The sequence below is a fragment of the Leiobunum rupestre genome, chromosome 1, assembly GCF_980474605.1.
Source record: "Leiobunum rupestre chromosome 1, qqLeiRupe1.1.hap1, whole genome shotgun sequence".
In the NCBI taxonomy this organism is placed as follows: Eukaryota; Metazoa; Arthropoda; class Arachnida; order Opiliones; family Sclerosomatidae; genus Leiobunum; species Leiobunum rupestre.
In genome coordinates, this window is record NC_143384.1 from 71,843,879 (window position 1) to 71,855,215 (window position 11,337).

The window sequence follows — 11,337 nt, forward strand, 5'->3', positions numbered from 1 at the left end:
ATTCTAACAGGGCCGGACAGACTAGCAGTTGGCCCCACCGGCTATGCAATCGCGCTGGCCCCATTTTCCATTAATGCCAAATTTTTCCTCTTTGGCCCCCAATTTGAGCTGGCCCCGATCTAACCGGCGATCGCCGGTTAGCCACCCGGGCCAGTCCGGGCCTGTATTCTAATATGGCGCCTTCGCGTAAAAAACGCGTCTCTTTTTCTTCATTTATTATTTATAAGGTAATATTTTTTAAATCATGAATTATACATAAATATATTGCGAAAAGATAGTTTAACGTACCATACCTTCTTTTTTCTAAATAGGAAAGTGTAAAACCGAAGAAATTGTTTTTTCCGCGATTTCGCTTGTATTCCCCGCCTTTGGTGATAGTAGGTTTTTGGTCGTATGTAGCGCACCTATCGGTATTATTCATACACGCAAATTAACATTAGATGCGAGGCGATTGACGGGGCCGATAAAGCGCGGTACGCGTGATCGAAGTTGGCCGTGGTTGTGCGAATTAATAGCGGAAGAGCTCTAATCTCCAGGACCTTTTCGGCACCCCTGTTATGGGGTTTCCGGTTTTTCAGAAAACGACATTAATTTGGTTTTCTGCGCGGTAATGTGCCCGTCGTTTTCAAACTTAGATTACAATAAGGCAATTTCAAAATTATTCATTTTAACCTTTACCAAAATAACTGACCATAATGTTAAGACAGTTACACATAAGAGATATTTTATTGTTTGGAATTGAGTCAGTAAAGCCAGAAGCATTAATTAAAAGTTTTGTTAAACCTCTTGGTAATGATAAAGTGAAGGTTCACAAAAATGAATATAGTTTGGCAAACAATGTTTTTATCATTGGTTTTGGAAAAGCTGTTGCTGGTATGTGTGGAGTGTTAGAACCAATAATTGGTTCTCACTTAAAAAGGGGTGTTATTAGTATTCCCTACGGTACTGAAGACTTTTATAGGGATTTGAACCCTTTTGGTAAAATAACTTGTTTCGAAGGAGCGAATAACAATTTGCCTGATGCTAATGCCTTTGAAGCTGCCAAAAGTATTTACAATTTGGTTTCTTCACTCTCTCCATCAGATATTCTGTTCATTTTAATCAGTGGTAAGATTTTAGAGCTAGAGTACACTGCACTAAGTCATTTGCAAAATTTGTGTGCTATATGTCATTCTTTTTATTTAAACTTTCAAGGTGGAGGCTCAGCTTTACTACCTTATCCAAAAGACCCGGTTACTTTGGAAGATAAAGTTACAGTTACTAAACTTTTGGCCAGTCAAGGAGCTAATATTCAGGAGTTAAATACAGTGCGTAAGCGTCTTTCAATGATAAAAGGTGGAGGATTGGGGAGAGTTGCAAAATGTCAGGTAGGAAAATTTTTTTTGGTTAGCTTGAGTTACTGATGTAGTAACAGTTTACGTATTTTTGTAGACTGTTACCTTGATTCTATCTGACATTATAAACGATCCAATTGATTTGATTGCTAGTTCCCCCACCCTTTGCAATAATGAAGATAAATCACTACCCTTATTGATATTAGATAAATACAATTTAACTAACAAAGTGCCTCGTAGCGTGGTTGATGTTTTATCAAATTTAAAAGACGATGAAAAGCAATTTGATGATTCTAAAATCACTAATATCATTATTGGCAACAATAAAAGGGCTCTAAATTCATGTTCAAGTCGGGCTTCGGAACTGAATTACACCAGTTTTATCATAACTAATTGCCTAGATGGGGAAGCTAGAACTGTTGGGTGTGCATTTGCTAATTTATCTAAATTATTAACAGTGGATGCTACTGCTAATTTTGATAGCTTAGAGCTTAGTCAAACTTTTAAAACAAGCCCCAAGTGCATAGAAAGAGTTATTGCTCACAGTAGAGAAGTTTTATCCAATGGTGGAAATGTTTGCCTGTTAAGTGGGGGGGAAACCACAGTAGTTCTAAATCCTAATTACTCAGGTAAAGGTGGTAGGAATCAGGAAATGGTATTAGCATTCTCTCTTGAAATTAAAGATGTTGATTTTGATCCATATCTCGTTATGTTTTCGAGCATTGGTAGTGATGGTATTGATGGGAACAATAATGCTGCCGGAAGTATCGCATATAATGGGCAAGCCAGTTTAGCGGCAAAACATGGCTTAGATCCCTTTACATACCTTGATAGGAATGATTCTTACAATTTCTTTAGTCAGTTTCAAAATGGTCAGGACCATATTATAATTGGCCATACAGGGACAAATGTTATGGATTTACATGCGTTACTAATAGTACCCAAAAACATTTAATTTTTATTGACCCTTTTAAAGGATGCCATCTTGTTTGACTCAAAATTATGTTTCTTAATTGTATTTTTCTAATAACAAGACACCATTTATATACAATATATAATTTCATGCTTTAATATGAAATTTAAAAAAAGAAATATTTTCCATATTCCAATTTCCTTAAATTTTATTGAAGGAAAAAGTATCTTATATTTTTTATACATTTTTGTTATAGTTATTTAAATAATTATGTATTTTACGGAAAAGAAAATATATATATATGTAAGGTTCTAAAAACCAGAATCATAAATATATTATCTGCCCTGTTTTATTTGTAGCAGACGTCTCTTATTAAAAAAAAACGATAATCACTTTAATCTTGGAGGAGGGAAGTATTCTGGAGTGGAAAATCCCATAGCGGTAATAAGAACGTCCTTTCCTGCCGATTGCTGTTAGAATTACCCAGACTACCCCGGTTTTTAGTCGGACGTCAGCTTTATCTGCCATCATTCTGGCTTGATGACGACCGACCAAAAAGAGCATGATGGGAATTTTACACAGCCGCAGGTGACGCCCGACTTTTCCACTCCAGAATACTTCACCCCTCCAAGCTTTAATCAGTTGTCAGGGCCGCTGACATGTAATCAATAATAATTGACCATTAAATATATCTTAAGTTTTATAATTTTTTGTACTTAATCAACCTACGAATATCACAACATATTTCTTGAATAAGGTCGTGTAAATAAACTCAGTAATGTGTAATGCTGCAAATTTATTGACAAAAAGCCATACATCTTTTTAATTTAGAAATCTTAATAATAAATATTCTTCCGTATCTTTTAAAGCAATCAAAGTGTCGATAACAATGCCATTAATTCAGGTAATAGATAAGCTTCTTCTTTTCCATCTGAATCCCAAACTAGAGTGATTAGGGCAGCAGGAATGAGTCGTAAATCATTTAAAGTTGCGTCCAAATCACTTAGTTTCTCGCCACCAGGAGCTAGCAAATGGAAATGGCGTTCTGTCTCTGCCAAATTTTCCGTTACGAAATTTGCAACTGCTGATAATCGCTCAGTAACTTTGAAAGTTCCCTATAAAATAAAATTAATTGTTAAAATTTAAATTATTCTAGAATCACCATTTTACCTGTAAAATAATTCCATCGCTGAATCGAATTCTAATCAACGTAAATCGATATTTTCTAAGCTCTTTGATTGCATCTCGTTCCCGCATCGCTTTTGTTCGCAGAGCAGAATTTAGTTCTACCTCAGCTACCCTGTAAAATTTTAAACAATTAACAATTTAAGTTTTAAAATAAATTTTACTAATCTCGTACTTTCTTTCTTGCTCTCTTTTAATTTCATCCGCTGTCAAATTAAAGAAGTCGAAAGGTAGGGAGATTTTCGTCAAGGCTTGAGCTGGCATCAAAACTTGAATGTTACGATCCAGCTCAGGTTTAATGGGTTCAGCATTTTGTAATGCGTCAATTAGGCTGTTGAGAAATTCCACGTTATTTAGTTTTTCTTCTGGATAGACTAGAAATTCTTCCTCTGGTCCATCATCTCCCGTTGCAATGTTTTCTTTCTCAAACCCGGCTCCTAACAAGAAGTCCATGGTTCCGTGTAAGGATGAGACTCTTTCTTTAAACACTTTATTTTGTAAGCGAATTTTTCTGAATTTTTCCTCTCCAGGATTGTCAATAATATTTCTTAAATACTTTATTAGGGTCTCAATTCCCACTTTAATCTGTTAAGAAAAAAATTTATTTTAGTATCAGACTAAGACCAGTTATGCAAAGAAATGCACGTACCTTATTTTTGTCAGGGTTGCATGTGTGAATTATCAAACAAGCAGATAACGCTCTTTCATCTTCAATTTGTAATTGTTGTTCAAGGAAAATACGTATTCTGTCTGCCATTTCATCTTTGGGCAACACTTCGGGTCCAATTAAAGGGCAATGAAAATAGACCCCTGATACTGTTAACACTTCGGGTCCTTCTAGAGATACTTCTTTAGGCCCTGCCCTGGAAATTTCACTTTTGGCATTTTGACTCTCGAGCTCCAGCTCTTTTTGAGCTTGAGCCCTTATAGCGGACAGAGACCTGAAATAGAAATATAGTTAAATATTGCACATTTTTAAAATATAAGTATAAATTTACCAGTTTGGGTTTTTATTTTTTTGCTGATTAGCCTCAATACGAGCTAATGCGGCTGCACCCGCTCGTTGTACACCTTCAGAGGGATTTTGTCTAGCAGCCTTTTTAGGGGCTTCATGTTTCTTCTCCTGTTTCTGATTTGAAGATCCCGATAAAGATCTTCCCTGACCCGCCTCGGAAAACCTTTTATCTCTCTTTAATTTTTCAAAAAACTTCTTCATCACTAAAATTATTTCCGCTATTATCTACAATCGGGGTGTATAATCATCAGGTAATTTGAGATTTTTGTTTTCTTGCTTGAAATCCTCTAATGCGTGGCTTGAAACTGTTAAGGTGTGTATTGATTTTTATTAGAAAACAATTGTTTTATGGCTTCTTAAGAAGTGTATATAGCTCCGAACTACTCACCAGATTTTGTGAAGCGCTCAGAGATACGGTTACCGAATTTTCCCCATGCAATCCAAATGAACAATAGGCTGATTAGAAAAATTATAGAAAAAACTCGAATAATACACAGTTCAAATTCGTCAATGGAAGTTAGTAAACTTTCTGTTTCCTCTATAAATGCACGACCTATGTCGATAAAGTACTCCAAAGATGAGACGTACTTCAGGCCTTGGTTCTCGTTTTCGATAAACGACGTCTCGTGTAATGCTTTATTCGTAGATATCTCGATGTTCGGTTTTTGGTCAGACGGATTCATTAATATATTTTAATTGTATAGGCCGACAACATGACATACAAATTCAATGGAAAAGTTTCCTTTTTTTTTAACGTTCATAAAATTTTATGACGACCTAACCTCAAGTGATGTCACATGACTCAAATTCCAAAGACTATTCTACGACCCTTTAATTGCAAGTCCAAGACTATACTTATGGTTTATGGAAAAATAGCATTCATGGATGTAGAAATTTAAAGGTAAAATATGTTCATGTTTTTTTAAATAATGAAATGCTATAACAAATCAGTTAAAAATAGTTTAATCCTAAAAAAAGATTAAACAAAAATGTATATCACTGGAATTTAACAATCTCTTTAAATTAGAAACAGTGTTAATACACACTCAATCATTGATGCAAAAAAAAAACAAAGCTCTAAGTTATGGTATATTACAATAAAAACTAAAATGGCATTCTTTGTAAAAATTAAGAAATTAAAATGCGATTAAATCAATTAAACTTTCTCTAGGCTGGGTCATTGATTCAGGGAAAAATTCCACCAAAGAATCGAATAAGGCCAATCTGGCTTTGAACGTGTCTGACTGAGAACCTGAAATTGATATGAAACAAGCTATTAAAATTTAATAAAAAATTTACTATCTTTAATTAACACATACTGTCTGTCACATTCTCATTCAATGTTGATTTAAATAAATTTTCTGATAATAACTGAAACTGTTTAATTAAAATTAATATTCAATCAGAATTTTTAGTAAGCAAATCTTTGGTTTAACCTCTTTTCTCTCCTCTTCGTTCGAATGATCAACAATTTCCGCAAGTTTTTCTTGCAAATAAGCCATTCCTGCAATTGGGTCTTTAGCTGCAATTTCTCTAAAATGATGTTGTCTTATTAAGCGACGGCATTGTTTTAAAAGTTGATCCGGAGTGATACGGCAAAGCTATAAACTTTTTAAATTAAAATTTGCGGTTTTGGAATAATTAAGACTTTCTATAAAGTCATTACGCTTGCCGAACTTGTCTTAATGTATCACTTTCATCACGAGATACGTTAGATCTTTATAAAAAGGGTGACTCGTCGAATTTTAATTGGCTACCATAGTAAAACGTCATTTAACTGTGCTCCTTTAAGTGATGCTGCCCCGATATAAAGGGGTTGTACTGTTGTCCAGGTTGAAATTAAATCTTGAATTTTGAATTTTTACATCACGAGTGACGCGCCCGATACATTTAAACAAGAAGGCCAATGTTACTTTATAGAAAGGCTTAAAATTTGCGGTTTTGATATAAATATATGGCAATTATATTAATATACCTGAAGTGACCAAAAATCATCCAGTCTCATTCTAGCTAACGAACATTTACCTGGATTTCCTCCGAATAAATAATGCACCTAATATATATTATTCAAATCATTATTACTTTTTTCAAATAAGTTAACTTGACTAAAAATTAATACTTTTTTAATATGATCATAGACTAGTTGATGGGCAAATCGTGGGCATGGCTCCGTACTGTTGTATTTTCCTTCATAATATTGGGAATCATCATTTTTGTAAATACAGGACCACCTGTTTTGGCTGATATTGTAAACCCAGAAGGAATTTTTTACATTCTCGTCCTTTTTATTCTCTTTATCTTTATTTGAGCCAGATAGGACGTATAATTCATCTAATTCGGCATCAATCGTGGCTCTTTGAGTAAAACCAGCAGCTGGAACTTCACCATCACAAATCACATTAATTTCATCCGTATCGACATTATACCTTCAAAACGATATATATTTGGAAAACAACATTTTAACATGTGCAATAATAATTTAATTATATAACCAATAAAAACAGGAAATTATATATGCACACATATATGATTTACTGATATAATTTAATTACGTAAATAAATCACTAAGATATTCTTTAGATCTTTGTCCCGCAAAAATGTACAGCAACCGTTGCTTCTATATATTAGATACGACTTTATTAATAGGAAATTTATATTACATTTATATAAAAGGTAACTAACTTCGTGAAAAAGCATCGAATGCCCAATGCGAGATCTTATTTCCAACGCTGCTATTTTGGGGTTTCTAGCATCATCCCGTATTTTACGCCACGTATTAGTAGGAACGTGATAAGAAAATAAGCCGCTGAATACAGCATCACTTGATCTTTCTTCCGTAGATGAAGTACTAGAATGAAATTAAAAATTAAAAATATTCAGTGTAAATTTAACAAAATTTTAGAATAATCACTTTGTAAGAATTCGCCCTCCAAAAATATAAATGGTATTTTTTTCTACATCCATACACATTTGATGGTCAAAAACTAGATGAGGACCACCCATAGCAGCAGTATCGTCGGTAATTAAGGTCCATTTATGCGATTCAATATCGTAAACATAGAAGTCACTCTTGAGATTGTTTGTGGATCTCAAAGTGGAATCTACGTATTTTCCAAGAGTAAATATCATTTTTCTCTCCGGATCTATACACATTTTATGACAGGAACGTGAACTAGGACCTCCCTTATTTTAAAAAATTTCAGTATTTATTACAAAATTTAATAAAAAAATTAGAAAATTTAGGAAAAAAAAACCTCAGATTCCGTATCTTGAGTTAAACATTGCCATTCTCCGCTAGGAATATTGTAAGCCCATAAATCCGATAAATCTTTTGTGCCATCCCATCCGCCAAATAGATAAATCATTTCTATTAAAAATAATAAATTATAAAAACCAACAACTTTTTTTCTAGTATAGATTTTATATAATTTTATACCCGAATAAATGTCAATGCACATTTGGTGACCTCCTCTCATGCCAGGTCTACTTAATCCCTCGGATAAAGGAGGAATTAAATGTGACCATTTTGGTTTATACTCTTGAAAGCTCAAATAGTTACTGAACACACCATCTTAGAAATACGTAAGTGGCGTTTTTTAATTTGGCATCTCAATTTTTTTTAACATTAAAAGTTTAATACCTTCAGCGGATTTTTGTAACAATGCCTCTCCGTTTTCAAAATCACCTTTTGTAACCAGTAAGTTGTGTAATTTTGTTAAAATTTCATCCTCCAACTGCACTTTTGTCCTTTTTTGGAGGGATTCAAAGGCTTCTTGGTAGTTATGTTGTCGGAAATGTTTTAAACACAATCTCACCGCTTCACGTTCTCTATACTGTTTTTTTTTGGGTGAAGATAGATCAGTATTTCTTCGTAAATAAAATATTATCGTTATTCGAAAAAGATCTTACGTAGTTAAACCAATTCAAACAAGAATTAACCAAATCAGGATTATCTATTCCAGCTAATTCGACGTACCATATACTGAAATTGAAACTTGGGCCCCAAGACTGAATCGGCACTATTGATACATTAATAACAATATTGTAAAATCATTCGACAAAATTTATATAAGCATGTAATTTTAAATACCTATTTTGATATATCGACAAGGAAACATGTTACCACCTAAAGTATGTTTCAAATGGAAAGTTTCTGTTTGGTTATCATTTTTTAAGCCACTGAAATATAAACAATTATAAGAATTGACGTTTAAAAAATGCTTAGCTTACTTTTTACCTGTCAAGGATTTCAATCATATTTTTGGAATTGAGACTACCGTAAATTTTTAACTTTCGCAAATTGCAGACATGGGTTTTTTCGTATTTACCAAACGTAATTTCCTGTACAATTGAGGGTCTGTCCAGTTTTAAAACAATAAACTGAGGAGGGTTATTAGAGTCGGAGGACCATCTTGAAGTTTGGTCAGATGGTTTATTAACCATTATATTGCTTAAAAAATTTATTTTTGTAAATTTAATTGTTATTAATGATTTGATTACTAGATATGTAGAATACTTACTCGGGTATGTAACATGCAGAGAAACTTGAGCAAGAGTTGATGTAGTATTTGAGGTTTTTGGTATTTTTGCAAGCTGTATTGGCATTTTTGGTAGGATTTTCCAGGGTTTCCGTAAACACTTCATCTGATTGGAGACATATTTTTTTAGAATTTATTATAATTATTTTGTAAAATATAAATACAAACCATCTTTTGACATTTCTTGTTGAGAAGACATGGTTTTTCTCAATGTTTTCAAGTGTTGGGCATCACAATTTTGCTTTTATGTTGGAATTTTGAACAATTTACTACTGAGGTAATAGCAAGTAGGCTTCACTAAGTTTTCAGTAATAGATTTATCTTATTTTCAAAGAAGACAAATTATTGTTTCGTTTGCTCTCTCATTTTCGATAAATAGGTATATAAGTTTTGTGGGGTATATCATGGATTAAAGGTTATTTAATCCATGGGTATATGAATTAGAGATCAACTAGTAAAAAAACACAATTTTATTTTATTCACAACAGAAACTAATCTAGGTGGCGCTGCGGCGCCAAAGCTTTTTTTTTTATTCGATTATAGTCCTCTCGTCCATCTGATTAATCAGGGCGAGATATGTGTAACGGCCACGCCAACGGGGGGATACGTGGGACAGGGGTGGGGACACCCGTCGCGGAAGTATTCCGACCACCCGTTTGGGGATTGGTGGTCGTCCTCACACGGCCATCCACAAACTCTGCCTCCCGGACGCCTGGGATTACAGGAGTGAGCCACTACTCCCGGCGGCGCCAAAGCTTCTCTATCAGGTAGGACTAGAGTGGTAGGACCATGGATCAATCAAAGTAGGAATGTGTCATCATGGACTCTATTATACCTAAAGTGTCATCAATGAGAAGAGGATAATGAAATTTTATTTATTTAGTAGTGAAAAACTGCTCATGAGTCATGAAGCCAACATGGAATTTTTACGAGCATAGGAAAACGTATTACAATGCTGCAACTACTAAGATTATTAATTACTAATTATATTATACTATATTTAATTTAAACTAAAGGAATTTAACAATTTCAGCTTTCACACCAGTTTTCTGACTTATATTTATTGATATAATTGTAAATTGTTGGAAGTTTAGTGAAACTTGAACCAGGGTCTCTGAGACCCTGCTTGAACTTTCTACTCTACCACTATGGAGTATAGCCCTCTAGTGGACTTGATTTCTCCATGGACGAATTACTTCATTCGTCCATGATTAACTAATAATTATCATTATAATTTTCATCTACCGTTAATAAACTCTATAAGACCAAAAAACTACAACTTCTCTTTATTTTTGATTCTAAATAAAACGTCATGAATAATAAATTACCGTACAGGTGAAACGTTTCCATTATTTCAAAAAACACTATATAAACCGTAACTTTCAGGTCCTGGTTCTCGGAAATATTACATCTTGGCGATGTTTTATTGAAGCGTCTATGGAAAATAGAACACAACTTACAAGGAGACATCCCGAAGCAGCGTTGCCATACGTACTATAATTATGGTACAAATACCATAATTTTGCATCATATTATAAATGGTACTATTATTTTGAGAGCGTATTATATAGTACCAAAATATACCATTTTTCCAACCTTTTGTACTATAATGGTACTATTTTTATATTTCATTATTAATACTACTCAAATAATAAGAATTTCTTATTAACTAATAACTATATACATAAAGTTGTCGCCTGAAAACAAAAACCAAACTTGTTATAGTTAAAGTTACATAGTTTTTGCTTTCGGGCGACAAAATATTAAGCCCATGTTCAAGTGTTGCCAGATCACTTGAAAGTCAATACCATAGAAATCGAATTTTCTAATCGTCGCGCGCGGCAAAATTTAAAAAATCGTTCTATTTAGTTATTCCGATTTCTATGGTCGAGCTGACTACATCCACTCCCCACAAAGAAACGAACAACGAGAACAGTTATCCGAATGTTTTGCAACAAACGCTTTAAATTAAAACTAATTAATACTATTTAATATTCAATTTTGGTACAATAATTTCCATTGCTATACTATAGTTTTTTTATCCTTTGTACAATAATTTGGTCAGAAAAGTCTGGCAACGCTGTCCCGAAGTGTAATCCAGTGATCCACCAAGGATAGTCTTATTAGACTCTCCTTGAATCCACCGTTTTTTTTCAAACTCGGGGTATTGGTATATGTAAATGATGTAACTTGAAAAATCCTAAAGGGAATTTATTCAATGGGCAACCGTTTTGCCATGGCAACGAAAAATGTTTTTGATAACAACAAATTTAAATTTTCCCATTGAAAATATAACATGGGATTCTGACTGATCCCTGTGGAAAATTTGAACAAATTTCAAAATTTTTAAAA

General features: G+C 33.6%; 3 protein-coding genes across 4 annotated transcripts; 1 reads left to right on the forward strand and 2 right to left on the reverse strand.

Annotated features, from left to right (window-relative positions):
- The first annotated feature begins 517 nt into the window (after window positions 1-517).
- Window positions 518-2,953, forward strand: LOC149966276 (glycerate kinase-like). Its single transcript, XM_090181591.1, has 3 exons — window positions 518-1,107; window positions 1,195-1,367; window positions 1,432-2,953. The coding sequence occupies exons 1-3, from the start codon at window positions 696-698 to the stop codon at window positions 2,287-2,289; spliced, it is 1,443 nt and encodes a 480-aa protein (XP_090037717.1). The 5' UTR covers window positions 518-695; the 3' UTR covers window positions 2,290-2,953.
- Window positions 2,954-3,026: 73 nt separating this feature from the next.
- LOC149966277 (UBX domain-containing protein 6-like) lies at window positions 3,027-5,253 on the reverse strand. Of its 2 annotated transcripts, XM_090181608.1 has the most exons (7): window positions 5,036-5,253; window positions 4,836-4,903; window positions 4,431-4,752; window positions 4,082-4,373; window positions 3,608-4,017; window positions 3,418-3,547; window positions 3,027-3,362 (listed from the first exon to the last, which is right to left on the reverse strand). In XM_090181608.1, the coding sequence occupies exons 3-7, from the start codon at window positions 4,646-4,648 to the stop codon at window positions 3,120-3,122; spliced, it is 1,293 nt and encodes a 430-aa protein (XP_090037734.1). In that variant the 5' UTR covers window positions 4,649-4,752; window positions 4,836-4,903; window positions 5,036-5,253; the 3' UTR covers window positions 3,027-3,119. The 2 variants fall into 2 exon arrangements, with proteins under 2 accessions (XP_090037734.1, XP_090037729.1); XM_090181603.1 differs by having other exon boundaries at window positions 4,836-5,253.
- A 245-nt stretch (window positions 5,254-5,498) lies between these two features.
- Window positions 5,499-9,381, reverse strand: LOC149966278 (muskelin-like). The gene is made up of 16 exons (XM_090181579.1): window positions 9,154-9,381; window positions 8,968-9,091; window positions 8,685-8,897; window positions 8,538-8,626; window positions 8,357-8,466; window positions 8,088-8,280; window positions 7,884-8,018; window positions 7,702-7,814; window positions 7,359-7,630; window positions 7,130-7,295; window positions 7,000-7,064; window positions 6,567-6,873; window positions 6,423-6,500; window positions 5,884-6,048; window positions 5,767-5,824; window positions 5,499-5,699 (listed from the first exon to the last, which is right to left on the reverse strand). The coding sequence occupies exons 1-16, from the start codon at window positions 9,182-9,184 to the stop codon at window positions 5,584-5,586; spliced, it is 2,235 nt and encodes a 744-aa protein (XP_090037705.1). The 5' UTR covers window positions 9,185-9,381; the 3' UTR covers window positions 5,499-5,583.
- Between the last annotated feature and the right edge of the window lie 1,956 nt (window positions 9,382-11,337).